The 19623-nt window shown below is 66.5% G+C and overlaps 3 protein-coding genes across 15 annotated transcripts in view; 1 reads left to right on the top strand and 2 right to left on the bottom strand.

Moving 5' to 3' along the window:
- Positions 1 to 12382, bottom strand: part of AIPL1 (aryl hydrocarbon receptor interacting protein like 1) — a 31898-nt gene extending 19516 nt beyond the window's left edge. Inside the window, exons 1-4 of one of the 9 annotated variants that reach the window (XM_064582617.1) lie at positions 3014 to 3249; positions 1236 to 1485; positions 969 to 1148; positions 216 to 395 (exon numbers count right to left, since the gene is read on the bottom strand). In XM_064582617.1, the coding sequence (XP_064438687.1) occupies positions 216 to 395; positions 969 to 1064 (276 nt within the window). In that variant the 5' untranslated portion in view covers positions 1065 to 1148; positions 1236 to 1485; positions 3014 to 3249. Of the gene's footprint in view, positions 1 to 215; positions 396 to 968; positions 1149 to 1235; positions 1486 to 3013; positions 3250 to 11161 lie in introns of those variants that run through there. The other 8 variants (XM_064582624.1, XM_064582619.1, XM_064582623.1 and 5 more) reach the window with 8 other exon arrangements.
- PIMREG (PICALM interacting mitotic regulator) lies at positions 5103 to 9522 on the top strand. 2 transcript variants are annotated; one of them, XM_045890102.3, is made up of 5 exons: positions 5103 to 5186; positions 5648 to 5976; positions 7385 to 7644; positions 8125 to 8220; positions 8658 to 9522. In XM_045890102.3, the coding sequence occupies exons 2-5, from the start codon at positions 5683 to 5685 to the stop codon at positions 8689 to 8691; spliced, it is 684 nt and encodes a 227-aa protein (XP_045746058.1). In that variant the 5' UTR covers positions 5103 to 5186; positions 5648 to 5682; the 3' UTR covers positions 8692 to 9522. The 2 variants fall into 2 exon arrangements, with proteins under 2 accessions (XP_045746058.1, XP_064438709.1); XM_064582639.1 differs by lacking the exon at positions 8658 to 9522 and adding an exon at positions 8346 to 8646.
- PITPNM3 (PITPNM family member 3) overlaps positions 9684 to 19623 on the bottom strand; it is a 74820-nt gene continuing 64880 nt past the window's right edge. For all 4 annotated transcript variants that reach the window (XM_064582561.1, XM_064582558.1, XM_064582559.1 and 1 more), the window contains 3 exons: positions 18136 to 18319; positions 16445 to 16573; positions 9684 to 13685 (listed from right to left, as the gene is read on the bottom strand). In XM_064582561.1, the coding sequence (XP_064438631.1) occupies positions 13383 to 13685; positions 16445 to 16573; positions 18136 to 18319 (616 nt within the window). In that variant the 3' untranslated portion in view covers positions 9684 to 13382. The remainder of the gene's footprint in view (positions 13686 to 16444; positions 16574 to 18135; positions 18320 to 19623) is intronic.

The raw sequence follows: 19623 nt of genomic DNA, 5'->3' as shown, positions 1-19623 counted from the left end.
GGCCCTGGTGCCACGTCGTCCCGGCCAGCCACGACACCGACGGTCACTCTGGGGGCTTGTGGTTTTGGGTGACTCCCCTCCACGTGCCCAGTGGCAGAGGGAGAGGGTGCAGGGTTTTGCTTTCACCCCACTTGGCTGAAAGGCAGCAGCCCCGCAAAGGGGTGGACAAGCCCTGCAGGCGGCGTGGGCGGCATGGGCGGGCGTGGCCTACTTACGATGGAGTCACACCAGAACTCAGCCACCTCGCCTCGCCGCATGGACGTCAGCAGTACTTCCCAGACCTCGAGCTTGAACATGTTTCCGAGGATAATGTGCATGGGGTGGCCCACGCGCTTGCTGTCATCTATCACCGTCCGCTCCTCGTCGCATTTCATGGTGCGGAAGTGAAAGATCACCTGGTCAGCAAGAGGGGGGACGCTGGTCTTAAACACAACCTCCCACTGTCGCTCACGCGGCTGTCCTCGGGGCTCCACTCGCCCCACCCCTGCCAGATGCCCAGACCCCACAGCTACCCCCCCGCTGCCTGCACTCGCCGGGGCTGGGAAACCCCCCCTGCCCAGAGGACCCCGTCCCACTGCCTGGAAGCTCTGTGGGTCCGGAGGGCCTTGCTTACAGAAGCCCTGGATCTGGGGCCACAGACCCCGCCATGCCACCGTCATCCAGGGAAGCCCACCAGAGACTTGTGGACAAAACCGTGAACCCTGAGGGCCTCTCTTTTCAACTCAACATTTGGGGCTCCAGAAAATTCCCAAAGCCCTTCCCCCAGCCCACGCCAGAATTTAATTTGCCAGTATCGAAAACGTCCAGCGAGTGGGCACCAATTCCGAGTTTCCCAGAAGCTCAGGGGTTGATAATTCTGGGAAGGACCCTCCTGGCTCTGTTTTGGCAAAGCCGAAAGAGGCACAGCAGGAATGCAGAAGGCTGCCGTGGGGGGCCCCGTCTGGTACGGGGAGAGCAGGCCCACTCACCCGGGACCCCGTGATGAAGTTTGGGAGCTCCCCTGCGCCTCCATGCAGAATGGTTTTCTTGACCCCTTCCACGTTCAGGAGCAGAGCGGCATCCATGGCTCCCGGCCCAGGGAGGTGTCGGGCTCAGGCTGAGATAATCTCCCAGGAGGAAGACACCCAGACCCCGGGATTGGCCCTGCCCTGGGGGCGGGTGTGAGCCAGGAGTAAGCCGGGCGGCGCCTAGCGCCTGCTCCTCAGGGTGATGTGAGGCCCCCACCTGACACCCACCTTTGGTTTTCTCGCATCCCAAGAAGAAAGCAGCCGAGTGTTCTCAGAGAAGACGGAGAGAGGGTGTGGCAGGAAAGAGGCCTCAGGCCAGCCAAGGGGAACAGGACCCGGCGTCCGTGCCAAAGCCCTGTGGTCTCTACGGTCCCTGCCTTCCCTCTTGCCTCTTTCCTCCTCCTCTCCCCCCAAACTCTATGCAGGAGAGGATGTGATCCTGGGGGGTGGGGAAACCAGGTTTCTGGCCTGGGGGGCTCTAAAACGGGTAAGAGAAGGGGCAGGTTTGGGAAAAGTTAAGGGCGCCCCCCAGCCCCACTCCAGCCCCCACTCTAGGTCCTGGAGGTGGGGAGCAGGGCTCTCTCTTCCCCGTTGGAGGGTCTCATTCCTCATCCCTGTGCCCTGGGTCCCCGGGAGAACTCAGTCCCTGCACCTGGGATCCCCTTTCTGGCCTCCGTGACAGGTGGCCTGAAGATGTGGTGTCTGGCGCCACCTTGTGGCCAGTGGAAGCTGCTGTGCTCGGGCTCCCAGGGTCCTTCCTCTGGGTGACCCCAGACTGAGAGCGGGAAGGGACAGGGGCGCTGCAGAGAGGGGTGGAACACTGGATTGTCAGGAGCCACAGAGAGCCGCTGACCCCACCTCTCATTTCCTGACCTGCGGCCTTGGGTGTCTGCCACCCTCCTTAACTCCATTGTCCCCCCGAAACGTGAAGATCCATCTCCCCTGCCTCTCTCCCCTGGAGCAGCAAGTGGGACCCCAAACCCAGCCCCCCAAATTCTCCCACGAAGAACCACTGGCATAGAGGAGACCAAGCCTGAGCGCCCAAACCCAGACTGGGGCAGCTGGATCAGGCCCCTCCAGGCCCCGTCCCGGGGTGCTCAGACCCCCAAGGGCCCCGATCCAGCCCTCCCTGCAGGCAGGGTGTTCGGGTGCCGGGGTCCTGGGGTCCTTCTCCTCTGTCCCGCCCTTCCCTAGCCACACAGCAACCTAGAGGGGTCTGAACGCATAGGAAGCAAGACGGGAGGTCAGATGCTGAAAGTACAAAGGGAAATAAAAGTGATTACCATGAAAGTCGGGGGAGGGAGAGATGGAGGCAGGACTCAGGGGTGGGAGTGGGGGGCTGCTTCTGGGGTCCTGGCAATGCTGTCCCCTCCCCCCATGAGGGTGGTGTGGCTGTTGGCTTTGTATGTGTGCATCATGCTAGACGACTGATTTCTTGATGTAATCCGCGGTGGAAGAGAAAGCTGACTGATCGCTCTGCTCTAGAGGGTGGAGAGGGTCGAGAGGCATGGGGGACGGCGGGGTAGATCAGATAGATCTGAGCCCCCGGTAGGCAGGGGTGGGAGTGGGGTTGGGGGGTGCTTGTTGAAACGCAGGCCAGAAGAAGGAGGTGTTCAGGCCACAGCCTCCAGACGGGCCCCCAGACTAACCTCCTAAGGGACTTCAGGGAGAGGCAAGTCTAATAACCCCACCCCTCTTAAAACCCATCAAAGGCTTTCTGCCACTCTCAGGAATAGCCCAGGCTCCTTCCCCGCAGTGGATCAACCCCTGCCCCAGGCTGCCTGCCCCAGGGGGCGGGCCCTCAGTCCTCCCTCTGGCCTAGAAGCAGGTGGTGCCCAGGCCCCTACCCTGGCCTTGGCAGGCCCTTGTGTTGGAAAGCTTCGCCACCCCCCTCCACCCTGCACTTTGTCCCCTAGCTCCTCCCCTAAAACCCCCGCATGCCTGGGGGAGCCTGCGCGGTCCCCGCTCACATGGGGTTCCCCCCGCCCCTTCCTCCCCTTCCTCACCCCGAGCACGCCTCACTCGTGGCGTCTGGCACCGTGTTGTGTCTGCTTCTTCCAGCACCGACCATTCTAGGAGGTCACGGGAACTGGCAGGAAATTCTGCGGCTGGATAGGGAGCCCCGCCCAGGACAGGGCAGGGCTGGGGCCCCTCCTCCTCTCCTCCTCCACCCTCCTCTCCAAGAGAGGCACGGGTGGGGCTGGACCCCCCAAAGCCTCCGCCTGGGACTGGCTTTGTCTCCTTCCGCAGAGCCCCTGTCCCCTCCTGCAACCCCTCCACTAGGAGCCTGCCCCCCTCAGCACACCCCCTCTCCTTCCCCCGCCTGGCCTCTGAATGAGAGCCTCTCATTCAGAAGAAGACGTTTCTTCCTCCCCTCGTTGCCACAGACACTGCTGTCCCTTCACCCGGGCTGCCGGGGACGTTCTGAGGGAGGGGGCGCAAAGCCCCACGTGGGCAGGGGGCCCCGTCAAGCATCCCTCCATTCACGCCTGACCCTGGGGAGATCCCACGATCCACGACGGTTAAGCATTCGGGGTGGGAAGCCGGACACGCGAGGGTTTCTGTTCCAGCTCTGACTGCCCTCCGTGTTGGGCCAGACACGTCACCTTCCCAATCTGCGCTGCCATCCGAAATGGGAGTAAAAATAGCACCTCCTCTGTGGGCTTGGCCCGGGCTCAGGCTGGACGGATGCAGGCTGTCCTGTGATGGCCGGACACAGTGGGGACCAGCCCCTCGGAGCTCAGACTGTTTCCCCTTCACTGAGCCGCAGGTTAGTTTTCGGGAGAACAACGGGCGCTCGCTCCCCCCCCACCCCCGCGTCACTGGTGAAAGGCAGGAATCGAATCCCCTAAGTACCACCCGCAAGCCTGTCCCCAACAGGCCACAAGTCAGCCTCAGCGCGCGGAAGGTGGGGGGAAGGCAGAGCCCTGGTCAGGCGATGAAACAGCCAAGCAGAGAATCACAGCACACTGCTCAGAGTCCAACATTGCTTCCGGAAACTTCTGTCTCACTTACACACCTGTGGGCTGGGTGTCCGACCGTGGGTGCTGGCCCCCTGTGCCGGGAGCCCCCCCCCCCCCAAGCACATTCTCTGCTCCCTTGGCTCATTCTCTAGGCCTGAGCTGTAAACGGGCCATGTGGGCGCCTTCATTGTGTCATCATTTTCTTTGATTATTGGTTCCTCGGTTCATCGACGCTGGTCTCTCGGCACACGCTAGATCTGAGGAGTGGGTGCAGGGCCCCTGGTTCCCCACTCGGGGAATCCCGCCGGCCCCTACCTGAGGGCCACTGGGGCCCACCTCACCTCGCCAGACCTGTTTCCTGGTCTACTCCTAGGCTGCCGCGTGAGGTCACCACGGAGGGCTCGTCAGGCACACCAGCACCTGGGGCGCGCGTCCCCCCGCCCCCGCCGGGGAGAGGAGAGTCCCTGTGCCCGGGGACTGGGGTCCCCCAGCTCTGCAGCGGCCGGCCCAGAGCTACGGGGAGCGCCGATGGAGCCCCCGCCGGAGAGGGGGCGCGCTGCCCGGCGGGGAGCCCTGTCGCGGCCTGGGACAGAGCTACGCGGTGAGGGGCCCGAGGGCCGGGGGGACAGAGCTACGCGGTGAGGGGCCCGAGGGCCGGGTGAGGTCCGCAGCGGGGAAGCCGGGGGGGCGCGGCAGGGTGGCCCTGGGGTCGCGGGAAGCAGGGAGGGACTTTCTAAAGGGGGAGGTCTGGAGCTTGTTCGGATGCTGGGGGGGGAGGCCTCGCCCTGGATGGGGGGCTGCCCTGGAGAAGGGCGGGGGCCGGCCTATCCTAGTCTGTCCCCTCCTCCAGGATCCTCCAGGGTCCAGAGTGCGGGGGGCGCGTTTGGGGAACGCAGGGCAAGGACTGGAGACAGAGACACACGCGCGGGAGCGGGCACCTCGCGAGCGCACCGGGGACACACCCCCTCGGCGGGGGCCGGGCCGCGGGGACAAAGGGGCGCGGCCCGCGGCGTGGAGGGGGCGGCCAGCCAATCGGAGGGCAGCATTCCCGCCGCGAGGGCGGGGGCCAATCGGATCCCGGGCGCGGCCGCGCTGCGGGGACGCGGCCAATCAGCTACGAGGACGGGCCGGGGGGCGGGCCCGCGCGGAGTTTCAAACCGGCCGGGTGCGCGCGGAGCGGCCGTGCGGGGCGTGCGGGCGGCGCCGGGGGCTGTGGGTGCGTGCGTCCCGGGGACTCGGTGGCCCTTCCGTTCCCGCGGGACCCGGACGAGGCGGGGGGCTCGGGCAGGCCGGGCGCGCATGCGGGGCCGGCCGGGGATCGCAAGATGCGGATCGGGGGGTCCGCGCGGCGTTCGCGAAGGGGCCGCCGATGGGGCCCCGGCGCAGGGAGGCTCGGCGAGGGCCGGCCCGGACTCTGCCCGCCCCCCGCTGGAGTCCGAGGCCGAAAGGAGGCTGGAAGGGAAGACAGCCGTTGTAGACACCCGCAGACGCGCGGAGCGGCACGTGCCCCCTCCGCCCTCTTCTGGGCCTCGCTGACCCCTCTTCCAGGAAGCACCCTGCTTCCCGCACCCACGGCTGCCAAGGGCCTCCACGCCCAGCCCGGGCCGCCTGCATGTCCGTGGGGCCTGGGGAGGTAAGGGGATGCCTTGCTGACCTGCCCTTTGGTCTCCTCCCCAGGCTCTGGTGGGCTGAACAGACTCTTGCCCAGGCAGATGGCCTCCAAGTGGCCGGGCGTGGGGGCCTCGGTGCAGCCGAGATCGCTCCAGGACCAGCAACTGCTGGAGGGGAAGGAGGTGCTGCCGCGGGCCGCCTGCCATCCGGAGACCTCCGGGGGGGCCCTGGGCTCCCTGTGCAGACAGTTCCAGAGGAGGCTGCCCCTGAGAGCGGTCAGTCTCAACCTCGGCGCAGGGCCCTCCTGGAAACGCCTGGAAAGCCCCAAGCCAGGCCAGCAGGGCCTCCAGGCTGCGGCTCGCTCAGCGAAGAACGCCCTGGGTGCCGTGTCCCAGGTAAGGCGGGCGACGTCAACTGTCCCTTGGCCCAGGCTTCCGTGGTGCCAGACGGCTGAGGCCTCCAAGGGCCGCCGTGAGGAGGCAACCCCATGAGGACAGGTGCACTGTCCAGGGGAACCGAGCCCCACGACGCAAGACGATACAGCTGCGTTGTGGTAGGGTGGCAAGCAAGGGCGAAATGGGGGGACACCAAACACAGGAGGGCTTCCAGAGGAGGTGACTCCACGGAACCACCCAGGACAGGGGCAGTGGGAGGAGGTTGTAAGGCAAGCGAAATAGCCTGAGTCCAGATCCAGAGCTGGGGGACAGCGAGACGCAGAAGAGAAGTCTGGGTGTGGCCAGAGGGCAGAGAGCGAGGACGGGAAGGGCAGGGGTCCCGGGCGGGAGGTGTTTCTAGACTCTCCCAGGAGCGACTGGGAGCCAGGGGGAGGATTTTCAACAGGGTTGGAATCCGGCCGGATTAGCATATTAGTACTGTTCTTCAGCTAGGTTGGTAGAGGGTGAGAAGCAGATTCACCTCCGAGGGGCCTGGGGGCCTGGCCTTGCAGAGGCTCAAAGGTAGGTCTGCAGGGATTCGAGTCAGGTGACAAGTGTGGAGTACCTGTGGGCTTTCCAGGTGAACGGGTCTTCAAACCCAAAAATGAGGGAAGGTGTCACCTAGGAGGGACAGAAGCCGCAAGGATGGACCGACCCCCAAGGAAAGAATGGGGGTGGGTATCTCCTTGGGGTCTGACCGGGGATCTGAAATCCCCAGACCCTCCGCTGAGAGGTCTCTGAGCCAAACGTCAGTCTCGTCTGTAGGAGCCCCAGGACGGTTTTATTCCCCGGGGCTCAGAGACGTGAAATGAGACGGTCCGCCCACGGCCACACCACACACCACGTGGAACTTGGGTCTTAGTCTAACCTCTGGCCTCTGGCTCTGCCGGGCAGACGTTCTGGCTGAGAGGAGCCCCGGCGGGTCCGAGAGACCCCAGGGCTCAGGCTTGCCCCCGTAGGCAGTGAGGAGCCCCAGAGGGCTTCCGAGCCCTTGAGCGTCCCGAGAGCTGGCCCTGCAGAAGACTGCACCAGCGTGGACGGTGAACTGGTGTGTGAGACCAGAGGCGGGTCCTGGGGGGCAGGCCTGGGCTCTGGGCCTTGCTGGGAGAGCCGGGTCGTTACGGGTCCCGGGAGAGGGTTTGGGCTTGGGTGAACGCGGACTCTGAGCAGCGCACTCACTCCCCGGGTGGTTCTGAGGTGGCGGTTGCAGCAGACTCATCCTCCCCCGGGACCCGGGACCCGGGACCCGGAGCTGCCGGGGTCCGCAGGCCCGCTGGGGGGCCGAGGGGCGGGAGGTACAGCCGGGACACTTGGGAGTGGCGCCCGCTTGGCTTTGGTCCCTGCTCAGCTCTCCCTGTACCCGCCACAGAGAATCCAGGAGTCCTGCCACAGTGGCACCACGTGGCTGGCGGAGACCCGGGTGAGAGCCAGGAGGCGGCGGAGGGGGGCACAGAAGAGCGCCCGGCTGTCTGGAGACGCCCACGCCTACGTGGCCCTGGACCCGTGGGAGAGGGACGGTCACCGGCTCCCCGCCCACGGGGGCCCACGCGCCTACCCCCTGCGGCGGCCCAGGAGGGAGGCCGCCCTCCGCAGTCCCTACTCCTCGACAGAGCCCCTCCGCTCCCCCAGGTAAGGGGAGCAGTGCCTGGCGCCCCCAACGCGAGCTGGGCCCCCTCCCGCGGCTGCCAGGGGCACCTGAGCTGCCGGCAGCCATGCTCTGGCCCAGCTCTGCCCCGGCTGGCGGGGGGCCCGGGGGGGGGGTCCTCCAGGGCCTCAGTTTCCCTATCGGTCAAAGACGCGAGCCTCCCGGCGAGCCCAAAGCAAGTCTGAAAGCCCTCTGGAGGCCGAGGCTCAGGTTCCAAGGGGGCAACACAGGGCTGGCCTGTCTGCAAGGTCACCTGCCCTTGACCTTCCGGGCCTTGCGCTTTCTGTTCTGTGCCTGGCGTTCCAAGTGGCACCGATGTCACTTCCTGGGGGGAGGGGAGGGTCTGGGACAGGTGTTCCCAGCTCCCCGGGCATCTCCCCGGCCTGCACGCCCGGCCCAGTGCCACTTGGGGGGGCTGGCTACAGGTTTCCGCGAGTCTCGGGGGCGGCTTTTCCTTGTTTCAGCGAGTCTGACGGTGACCTAGAGCCTGTGGGAGCAGGACTTCAGCATCTCCAGCAGCTGTCCCAGGAGCCAGACGAGGCCATCGTGGCGGAGGAGAGGTGAGCCGGCATTTCTGGGGCCATCTTTGCCCCTGGGTCTGACCTGCTGTGTGACCCTGGCCTGCCCCTGCCCCTCTCTGGGCCTTCCTGGTGCCACATTTGTCCATCACCTGGAACCCCCCCAGGCCAGGTACCTGCTTCCTGGAAGACCTGCCCTTCCTCCAACATTCCCCATGGCTCCCCGATTCCTGCCTGCCCGTGGAATTGGGAAGAGCTCCGTGGCCGCTAGGGAGTTTCTGGTCTGTGCTCAGGAGCCCCTCCTGGAGGCAAGCCTCGGGTCTGCAGCTGCCCTAACGTGGGGCCAGTCCCCCGTCCATCCAGTGGCCACGATGGGCTCCTGGGGGGGGGGGGCGCGGCCAGCTCTGGGGACGTGGCGGGAGGGCCCCTCGAGCCCGCGGCACCAACGGCATCGGTCCCTCCCGCCCTCCCACCTCTAGCGGCGACATGACCGTTTCTCTCATCCGAGACTGAGAAGGACGGTGCCTGCAGGTAATGCCTTCCTCCGAGCATCTTCCCTGGGCCCTCCTCCTCCTCCTCACGCACAAACATGTGCAAGAACGGAGTCTTTTCTGGAAAACCCCCCGAGCTGATGGGCCCAGCAGGGCAGGAAGTGTGCGAGTCTCCCCTCGCCTGGAGCGAGGGCTGCTGACCTCACCGACCCCGTCAGTAGCTGAGCACACCGGCCGCCTCCTAGCTCCCGCCTCCGGGGGCACGACCGTGGGGCCCCCACGTCCCTGCTCTGAGCGCGGGGAGGGGGCACGAAGGGAGCCACATCTGACCACCACTCCCTCACACCAGGGCCCGTGTGTGCCCCCGGGGCTCCCAAGCACTGCCCTCGGGCCCCTGCTAACAAGGGGCCTCTGCTCAGAACCGGCCACAGCTGGTTCTGCCCGTGACCGCCCGCCCCAGCCTGAGACTCACCGGGCCTGGAGACTCAGGCCGCACTCGAGCTCCATGGCGCGTCTACAGCGGGAAGCCCGGGCAGCAGAGATTCTGCGGAGCCCTGAGCCGTGCACCCAGGAGGGGGACCTGCGAGGAATCAGCCCCTGGGCGGCCCAGGGACCCCAGCTCCCATCCCCGCGGCCCCCCCAGAGCCCCGAGCCCCTGGGCCCACAGACCCCTACTTGCCGTCAGCACAGAGCGCCGTGGGTGTGCGGGAAGGGGTGGCACGGCTCAGTGGGGGCTTCTGCCCTCGGTAACTTATTTAAGGAACCCGCTTTGTCATTTTATTAGAAACCAGCGTGTGACTTCCCTGGAGATAACACTGCTTTTTCATAATAAAGACTCTGCTTCCGAGTGTGACTTCTGTTCTCTGTGTCTCACACTCACACACACACCAGGCGGGGCGGCGGGGCTGCACTCCCCTCGTCCTCCCCGGGCCAAGCGGCCGGCCCCCAGCTCGGGGGGAGCACGAGGAGCAGGAACGGTCTCTCAGCTTTGCTCGGAACCAAGAACACCTTAAAGGCAAATAAGGTTTTTATTTAAGTGACAACATCCGAGAGTTAAAAACCAGCTCACGTCAAAATCAAGACCAGTTGTAAAAATCTTGTAGCTCCGTGATGCGGTGTGTGTCCTGTTAGAAACCTGGTATTTTACATTTTCTTCCCTCACGGATTTTGTACAAGGCAGCCATGAGGAATAGGGTAAACCTTTCTTTGACCACAGAACCATCCACCACAAGTAATACTGAGAGTCACACATTTAGGAACAGCCAGACCACGGACAAGGTCAGACAGGCTGCCGCCATGGAGTAAACAAATAGGAAAGGACAGTGGGGTCCCGGGGTGGAGGCCCCTCGAGCGGGCTGCCTCCTGTCCTGCCCCTCAGTGTCACCTGCCGATCCTCGTCCCAGTGGGGGTGGGGTCCCACTGCGTTCCCTCCCGGCCCCAAAGGCAGGACCCGGGCCAGGCCTCGCTACTGCTCGGGGACGTCACCCTAGCTGTGATTTTTAAGAAAGTGTCCCCAAGCCCAGAGGGAGGGGAAGGAGGGAGGGGTGGCTTCTTTTGGCTGAGCCAAAGAGAATAGGTTTCCAGAGCACTTGGCACCCAAACCCCCGGGATTCGGCGGGAAATTGGTTATTTAAGGCGGGGGCAAGCTGCGAGGCTCCGCCGCAGTCCGGGCGCCCCTCCGAGCGGGGCGGCACCGAGGCTGGCGGGGGGGGGCGTCCGAGCAGAACCAGTGCCACCTCCCCACCCGATGGGACTGGGTTTCTTTCAAAAACTGGCGCCCTGTTTTGCCTACAGGACACGTCAGGGGCACAGACTCTGGGCTCCAAGGAGGTAAAAGGACCATCTCGAGACCGTGAGACCGGCCTCCCCTCTTTCAGGGAGCCCACGCCCCAGCAACCTCCAGAATGCGGGGTCCACACCTGCTCTTCCGCGGCCCGGCACCCAGACAGGAGGGCCATTCATCCAAAAGCATGAAAAGAGTTGACTTTTTTAAATACGTGTTTTGTTGAGCCTAAGGGAGGAGTCGCGAGATCTTCCAGAGAAAACCCATGATGCCGGGAGAGCGGGCGCCAGCCAGCGGTGCACCCCGAGCCCCCAACAGGGCGAGTGCGGACGAGGGGGGCAGGCAGCGCTCCGGCGAGCACAGCCCCGGGTCGGGAAGAACAAACATGCCACACGAGAGACGAGGAGCTTTGGTCAGGCAGGAAGAGAGGTTCCCAGCCCCCAGGGAGCGGGCACACCGGGAACTGGAAGGATTCTCTAGAAAACAGCCAGACCGGGTCACGGAACTGCTCTGGGGAGAGGCAAGCCCCCTCCAGGGAACAGCACCACTGCGTGCTTTGTTTTTCTCGGCCTGGAGTGGACGGACACAACGGAACAAGCCACTGGTACAGGAAGTGCGTTGGTTAGTCTCTGGGAGAGCCGAGGAGCCTCCCGCTGCCGAACCCCACCCCGCACGCGCCCCAGCTGGGGCTCCTGGGGGTCCCGCTCACCGCGTCCCGCTGTACACCTTCAGCATCGCGGGCATGGGTCCTCCGAGCTCCGACAGCAAGGGGGTGGCCTCCGGCCGGGTGCCCCAGCCCAGCTCCAGAGCCCAGGCCCTGGAGCCCTGCTCACGGGACGCAGCTTCCCCTGCAGGGTCCCGGCGCTCTCTGTCTCCGTCTGTCTCTGTCTCTCAGGCTTCCGGCCTGGGGTTCGCAGAGCAGAGGAAGCCCAACTCGGGAAGAAGGAACTCCCACTAAGGACTTTATCACCTACATCAGCAGCTTCCGTGTAACATCAGAGAGGCAGGCCGTCTGCCCGCGCTCCGTCCAGAGCATATTCTGGAAAGGGTGGACGTGGCTAGGCCCTAAGCGCTGGCGCCTCACAGAGCGCCCCGCGGATGGAATGTGGAAGGAGGGGCGGCCCGTGTGGGGGCGGCCCGTGTGAACCGGGAACGGCCGGGAGGCAGGGCCAGAGAGGGAGCAGCCCGGGACTCGGGCTCGGTGCCGACAGCCCTGCAGGTGGAGCGGGCCAGCCGGCCGTGCCGGAGAAGACTCGCGTCCCGGAGAGCGCGGGCTGGGGGCTGGGAGCCCGGACCTCCCACCCCGGCCCCAGCAGGATGCCCGCTTTGCCAGGCAATTCACAGAGCGGTCGCTGTCCGGGGAGAACGCGGGCCACGCAGGAGCTGTGAGAGGTAGACGCTGAGCGGAAGCGACACGGGGCTCACGTGGGTGCCTGTTGCGGATACAGAGGTCTGGGCTCTGGGGCAGCCTGGCCGGACGCAGCCCCGCTTGGAGGAGCTGAGCCAGCCTCGGGGACGGCCAGAGAGGGCCCAGAAGCAGGCCGCGGCAGCCCCGGGGACAGCAGTGGGCCCGGCCGGACAGCAGCGGAGTGCAGGGACCCAGGCCCCCCGGCCAGGGGCTTACAGCAGGACAGTTTGGGCAGGCCTGAGGGGCCCCCCGCCCCGGGAGCCAAGCCCTGCCAACCTCAGGGGACGAGCCAGGGGAGGGTAAGGGCACCAAACCCAGCGGAGTGGCAGGCAGAAGGGAAGAGAATACAACAGTTTGAGCCAAAATCACATGAACCCCCAGAATGCCGGGATGTCAACTCTGTGCCCTCCAGGAGCCAAGAGGGAGAATCAGTGTGAGCAGAGCTAGGGAGGGCGAGTCAGATCAGTGCCCTCTGGGGCGATGTCCCTGTTCCTGGGACACCTGGTTCGGACATCAGTGCAAAGCAAACCGCCCCGGGGAGCAGGGACCCCTTCCCACCTCCCCATCCCCCTCCCTCCCCGCAAGGGCTTCCTGTGAACTGGTGGGGTGCTCGGAGCCCGCGAGGGGCCCCCAGAGCCCCCTCTCAGACTGCGTGCAATGTGCACCCTGGGCCCTCTGAGGGGCTCCTAGTGCAAGACAGCCCAGGAGTCAGAAACCCGCACCCATCTCAGCGGGGAGACCCGTCCAATCCCATAAGCAAGGCAGGGCCCAGAGAGAGCGAGCAGTGGGCTCACAGGCAGCCCAGCTGGGCCAGAGCCCAGGGCCGCAGCCTCACGGGGGAGGGAGGGCGCCAGGCAGGACCCCGGGAAGAGGAATGACTGTCCTCATGGGCCACGGGAGAATGGTGACAGTACCGAGGACAAGACGGGGACAATGGACAGCCGCAGGAGAACAGACCGTCAGCACCAGACCCCGCTCCCCCCAGGGCCGTGGACAGACACCGCGGACACAGGAGGACCCAGGGGATAGCCTCTCACTCGCAGAAGGTGGCCACTTGGCCCCAGGAAAGCCAGGAGGCCCAAGACGGTGACCCAGGATGCCACAGGGAGGGCGGTGCAAATGCCGCTCGCCCCTCCGGCAGGAGCTGTGCCCGCCGGGGCCGCTGGTGCCCGGTCTGGGGGCTTCTCCCCTCCGGGCCTGCCCGGCACCTCCAAAGCCTCGGGGCCCCAGAAGGATGGTCGACTCCGCCCAACCCTCCCGCTCCAGGCAGGCCGGCTCCCTGGCGTCGCACACGCACCAGCGCTGGCCCGGGCTTGCGGTCACGGGCCCCACGCGGGGAGGCAGTCGCGGCTGCACACAGACCCTGGGCTCTACCCCCGGGCGCGGCTGGGTCCCCCCCCCGCTCTGGTCGGACACTGCTGGACAGACACGGGAGGGAAAAAGCAGGAAAAGGCCTGTCTCGGGGAGAAGCAGCCCCCCGGCCCACAGGCAGGGCCCCCCTGCTCTGCGCACAGCCCGGCCCTCAGGGCACCGACTCGAACTTGGGGGGCCCGCGCGCCCAGCTGAGCGCGGCCAGGGGCCGCTCGTGGTCCTTGTCGGACTCGGGCTGGCTCTGCGCCCGCTCGGGCTTGGGGTTGGCGGGCGGGTCGGGCTGCTGCACCGACATGGTCCTGCGCAGGTGGTTGCGCTTCCGCAGGAACTCGGGCTGGGCGTGCAGCCCGAAGCTGCCCTTGCGCAGGATCATGCGCGAGTTGTTCTTCTTGGGGCGCGAGCGGTGGCCGGCCTCCAGCGCCGCCAGGTGGGCCGCGTAGCCCTCGCTCAGGAACTGCCGGCGGTGGGGGGGGGGGGGGAGGCACAGGCGTCAGGTGGGAGGAAGAGCCGCGAGCTGCCGCCCCCACGCCTCCCGCGGCCACCCTACCGGGTCTCCAGCTGTGCCCTGGAGCCTGGCGGGATGGGGAGCTCAGGACCCAGAACAGCTCCCCGCCCACCTCGAACCTCTGAGCACATCCATCCGCACCCCTGGGACACACAGAGCTCTGGGTTCTTGACGGGGGATCCTTGTCCCTTGCCACCAAATCCCCCAAATGCAAGTTTGTCCCATCACCCAGCCCCTCCTCCACGGACTCCATCAGGTCCTGGCCCCCACGGCGGCCTTCCTGCCCATCGCCCCCCTGGGTCCTCACACCCTGCTCCCCAGAAAGTGGGTTGTGGACCAGCAGCAGCTACAGGACCTGGGCCCTGACGGGCAGGCTCTCCGGCCCCAGCCAGGCCTACGGATGTGACCAAGGCCCCAGGACACCTGGGCATCAGGGCCTGAGAAGCCCCGGGTCCCACTCTGGGGGGGCATCTGGCCTGGGTCCCACTCTGGGGGGGGAAACCATCTCTGCCCTGGGTCCCACTCTGGGGGGCACTGCCCCTGGTCCCACTCTGGGGGGGAAACCATCTCTGCCCTGGGTCCCACTCTGGGGGGGGCACCGTCCCTGGGCCAGGTCCCACTCTGGGGGAACGCCATCTCTGGCCCGGGCCCCACTCTGGGGGGACACCATCTCTGCCCCAGGTCCCACTCTGGGGGGCACTGTCCCTGGCCCAGGTCCCACTCTGGGGGGGGCACTGTCCCTGGCCCGGGTCCCACTCTGGGGGGGGCACCGTCTCTGCCCGGGTCCCACTCTGAGAGGGCACCGTCTCTGCCCGGGTCCCACTCTGAGAGGGCACCGTCTCTGCCCCAGGTCTCACTCTGGGGGGCACCGTCTCTGCCCGGGTCCCACTCTGGGGGGCACCGTCTCTGCCCCAGGTCCCACTCTGGGGGGCACCGTCTCTGCCCGGGTCCCACTCTGGGGGGCACCGTCTCTGCCCCAGGTCCCACTCTGGGGGGCACCGTCTCTGCCCGGGTCCCACTCTGGGGGGGCACCGTCTCTGCCCCAGGTCCCACTCTGGGGGGCACCGTCTCTGCCCCAGGTCCCACTCTGGGGGGCACCGTCTCTGCCCGGGTCCCACTCTGGGGGGCACCGTCTCTGCCCCAGGTCCCACTCTGGGGGGCACCGTCTCTGCCCGGGTCCCACTCTGGGGGGCACCGTCTCTGCCCCAGGTCCCACTCTGGGGGGCACCGTCTCTGCCCGGGTCCCACTCTGGGGGGCACCGTCTCTGCCCCAGGTCCCACTCTGGGGGGCACCGTCTCTGCCCGGGTCCCACTCTGGGGGGCACCGTCTCTGCCCCAGGTCCCACTCTGGGGGGCACCGTCTCTGCCCGGGTCCCACTCTGAGAGGGCACCGTCTCTGCCCGGGTCCCACTCTGAGAGGGCACCGTCTCTGCCCCAGGTCCCACTCTGGGGGGCACCGTCTCTGCCCCAGGTCCCACTCTGGGGGGCACCGTCTCTGCCCGGGTCCCACTCTGGGGGGCACCGTCTCTGCCCCAGGTCCCACTCTGGGGGGCACCGTCTCTGCCCGGGTCCCACTCTGGGGGGCACCGTCTCTGCCCCAGGTCCCACTCTGGGGGGCACCGTCTCTGCCCGGGTCCCACTCTGAGAGGGCACCGTCTCTGCCCGGGTCCCACTCTGAGAGGGCACCGTCTCTGCCCCAGGTCTCACTCTGGGGGGCACCGTCTCTGCCCGGGTCCCACTCTGGGGGGCACCGTCTCTGCCCCAGGTCCCACTCTGGGGGGCACCGTCTCTGCCCGGGTCCCACTCTGGGGGGCACCGTCTCTGCCCCAGGTCCCACTCTGGGGGGCACCGTCTCTGCCCGGGTCCCACTCTGGGGGGGCACTGTCTCTGCCCCAGGTCCCACTCTGGGGGGCACCGTCTCTGCCCGGGTCCCACTCTGGGGGGCACCGTCTCTGCCCGGGTCCCACTCTGGGGGGCACCGTCTCTGCCCTGCATCTGAGGGTTGCTGTCACACTCCACAGTCCGAGGGGTCAGCACCCTCCCTTCAATCCCCGTGTTCTCCAACCTGCTCTCAGTCCCCGTGACAGCAGCACCTGTCTGGTCACCCACGCCAGAAACCGGGCGCCATCCGTGGCTCTCCCTGTCCTTCAGCCCACACGTCTGACCCAGTCACTTCGGACTCCAAGCCATCCTGCCTCGCGGTGTCTCTCGGACGCCTCCCCTTCTCCCGACGGGCCTTCCACCTGCAGCCTGGGGACCACTCTCAACCACAGACTCACCGCCAAGACGTCGAGGACACGGGCCGTGAGCCAGACGCTGGGCTGCGCCCCCCCAAGCCGAGCTGGGGTCCTGCTGCCACCCCCCACCTCTGCTTCTGCTGCTCCTGCCGCCAATGCTCCTCCCACCTCAAGCCTTTCCTGGACAACTCCTTCAAAGTCCCGAAACCCGCCCCCCCATCTTAGCTGTTCCTCGCTGGGGGCCCACGACCCCGTGCTCCCCGCCATGCATCAGGCCTCCTTTGCCCGCTATCCTGCTGGATGGGAGGACGTGACATCTGGTCCCACCAGGAGCCCCCCCTGCGCCCACACGGGGCCTGGCCGGGCACGTGCCCACCAGCACTGGTGGAATGAAGGGAGGACAGAGCAGACAGAAGAACCAGCTGCCTGCGCTGCCCCCCGCCTCCCGCGCCCCCCCCAGCCGCCACCCACCTGGCACTGGGCTTGGTACTTCTTGGCGGGCCGGCCCACGATGAAGATCTGGGAGGGGGGCAGCCCCAGCACGCTGTAGACAGAGATGTCCTTCGTGGAACCGTAGGCCGCGCTGATTCTGATGAAGCACTGGAACACAGGGCCGCCGGCTTCACCCCGCGTCAGGAAGCGTCCCTGCAGGAGCCGCCCCTCCCGCCCCGCCCTGCACCCCAGGCAGCTCCCAGGGGATTCGGAACCTCAGCACCTCCGACCCCACTGGACAGGGTGCTACAGGACCCAGGCCCAGGACCAGAGGCTGGGTGTTCCCCGCCCGCACCCCCAGACTGTGGAGCTCACGCAGCTCGTCGGCCGGCCACCCCTGATGCTCACCCTCCGGCTGCTCACTTTGAGCCCCCACTCTGGTCCCCCCATCGCCGGGGATAGCCCACTGACCACCTCGGCCTCCACCTTGGTTTCTTCAATGGCAGTGGCCTCCAGGGCTGACCCCAGAACTGCCTCTCTGGGCTCTGACGGTCCGCCTCCCCACTCCGCCCCTGCTCCTTCCCTTGCAGTCACTCACAGCTTCACCTCTCAGGGGCCTGGGCCCTTCCTCGTCCCCAGCCCCCCCGGGCCACGCCTCTGCTGCTGATGACCTCCAGGCCTCTGCGCCTGCTTGACCTGGGCCTGACCCTGTACACACGAGCCTCAGAGAACATCCCAGGCTCGTCTACCTCAGTGCCTTTGCACAGGCTGTTTCTTTGGCAAACTCACACGCAGGCTTCAGGACTCAGCTCAGAAGATGCCGCCTCCTAGAAGCCTTCTCTGCCCCCACCCCCCACCCGGGCAAAGCCGCCTCAGTCCTGTTTGCCCAGGGGCCTGTGCTAATCTGGGACCAGCAGGCTGTCGGTTCACCTGTCCTTCCTTCTCTGAGTCAGGGACTGGCAGACTTTGCTGTGAAAGCCCAGATAATAAGTACTGTGGGCTCCGCACTCTCGCACCCACGGTTAACACCACGTAAGCAAATGATGTGGCCGGGTTCCAACGCAACTGTGTTTACGGGCACTGAAATCTGGGTTTGCTATCATATTCACATCATGAACCGTGATGCTCCTTCTGATCTTCCCCCCAACCGCTGAAAGCTACCAAGGTCTGGGTCACACACACCAAGGCTGTGGGCTGCACTGAGCCCCTGGGCCCGCCCTCCATCAGCGGAATGCAGAACGCAGACCGTGGGGCCCTGTCCACCGTGTCTGATGCAGGAGGGGGAGGCAGAGCGTCTACCCGTCTAAGGAGCTCCCAGGGGACACTGTGCTGGGGCCTGGGTCCCACGGTGAGGACCGCTCCAGGTCACAGCTCGGGAGGAGAGGACGGCTCGGTGCCCCGAAGCAGGACCCGGACGGAGCACAGTGCCACTTAGGTGTCCACTGAATGAATAACCAGAGGCAGAGACAGAGTTTAGGCTTCGGGGGCAGGAGATAAAGGAGGACGCGTGTGACTCAGGAATCGTGGGCGAATCACTGAGCCCCAGTGAGCCGCCTCGTCCTCACGGGTCCCTGCGGACAGCACCCACCTTGCGGAGCTGTGCGGGCTCCCAGCGAGACACACGGGTGTGGCTCTGCACCCAGGCGCGGTTGCAGGTGGAGGGCGGAGGGGAGGAGCGTGCAGCAGGGCTTGGGGGCTGATCTCTCCCCTTCCCGGCTGTGGGGACTCACCTCCTGCACGAGGTTGCGGAGGAAGATGGCCTTCTGCCGCAGCGGGTCATGCACCAGCCCGTCCGAGAAGAAGATCATGCCCTGGGGGAAGTTGTGCTGGGAAAGCCAGGACACCACCCGCTGCTTCTGCATGTCCGGCCGGCCCGTGATGTACAGGATCAGGTAGCCCAGGTCCTGCCAGTGTCTGTGGACACACAGCAAGGGGGGTCCAGCCCCCACCCCACGCACCTGCAGCCCCCAGCCCCCCTGCAGCCCCCACCCCACCCGCAGCCCTCCTGAGGAGCCCCCGGGGAAGGACTCCAAAGCCACACTGGGGCTGAGCCCTGGGAGTCCCGGACATCTCCCAGATGGCCAGCAGACACCGCAGGCCCACCACCAACTGACCCCCACTGCTGCCCCCTCTGCTCCTCCCCTCCTTCCAGCAGGATCTGACCACCCTCCCCCTCAGCTTGCTTCTCTGCCCTGGCTCACAGCTCCCCCACTCCAACCCAGCCCGGGCAGCCCCCCAGGACTGCAGGCCCGTCTGTAGGGTGGGGGCACGGGGGAACTGCCACCTAGGGCTGACCTAGGGCCGACAGCCAGGCCTGGCAGGGCGTGCTCCTGCAGGCTGCGCTGGGGGGCCACTTCCTCCTTATCCTTGGGGCTGTTTCCACGGCGACATCTGTCAGTCACAGACCTATCCCCTCACTCCATCCTGGCTCCCGGCCCGTCCTCAGGTCTCCCTCCTCTGCGCACCTGGGGCCCGCCCCTCCACACACACAGCAGCTTTGCTGCCCACAAGCCTTGTGCTCTGCAGCTGCCGCCCCCTCCCCTGCACAGCCTCCCTGGCTTCCTCTCTTCCCGTGCCCATGCCCCTGTCTTTCAGGGCCCCCTCCTCCAGGAAGCCTTCCCAGCTTCCCAAGCAGAATCAGCCCCGTGGGAGGGTGCTCTCTGTTGACCTCACCCAGAATCCTGGCTGCAGGATGCCAGCTGGGCCCGACCTGCTGGGGCTGCTGGGGCACTAACCTCCCCCCAGGCTTGTCAGAGACTGGGGGTTTCCAAACCTGGAACCTGACCTGAGAGATCCGGGAGGTTTTGCAACAAAGCATGGGCCCAGGGGTCACCCCGGGGACTCCGGCGAGCTCTGAGCTGGGGCCCAGTCGCCTGTTTATCAAGAGCAGCTTCTGATGAGTGGCGAGGTTTGCAGAGTGCCACCGTGGCCCAGGCACCCAGGCGGACAGGCCCGAGCACTGGACGGGTCCCGGGGGGGCAGGACCACAGTCTCCCCTTCCCAGCTGTGGGAGGGGGACGCTCACTCACTCATTTGGGCGGGGGCTGGAGATGTCGTAAGAGAAATGAATGCTCCCCCCCCCCGAGCGGGAGCTGGACCCTGTCCAGGGCCTGCAGGACCAAAGGGCATCTAGCGGTCAGCTGACTCTGGGAGCCCCTAACCCAGGCTGGCCTGCTCTCCCCACAGTGCCCACAGCTACTGCGTGCAAGCAGAGCCTG

This window comes from Mirounga angustirostris, unplaced genomic scaffold, assembly GCF_029215605.1.
Source record: "Mirounga angustirostris isolate CCGP_5_RB_7025 unplaced genomic scaffold, mMirAng1.0.hap1 SCAF_17, whole genome shotgun sequence".
Taxonomy (NCBI): domain Eukaryota; kingdom Metazoa; phylum Chordata; class Mammalia; order Carnivora; family Phocidae; genus Mirounga; species Mirounga angustirostris.
This window is presented reverse-complemented; position numbering and strand designations above follow the sequence as displayed.

Coding starts and splice junctions, on each gene's coding strand:
- PIMREG (XM_064582639.1), top strand. CDS start 5,683: ATGGCCTCCAAGTGGCCGGGCGTGGGGGCCTCGGTGCAGCCGAGATCG. Junction 5,977..7,384: donor CCCTGGGTGCCGTGTCCCAG/GTAAGGCGGGCG, acceptor TACCCGCCACAG/AGAATCCAGGAGTCCTGCCA. Junction 8,221..8,345: donor GCCATCGTGGCGGAGGAGAG/GTGAGCCGGCAT, acceptor GAACCCCCCCAG/GCCAGGTACCTGCTTCCTGG.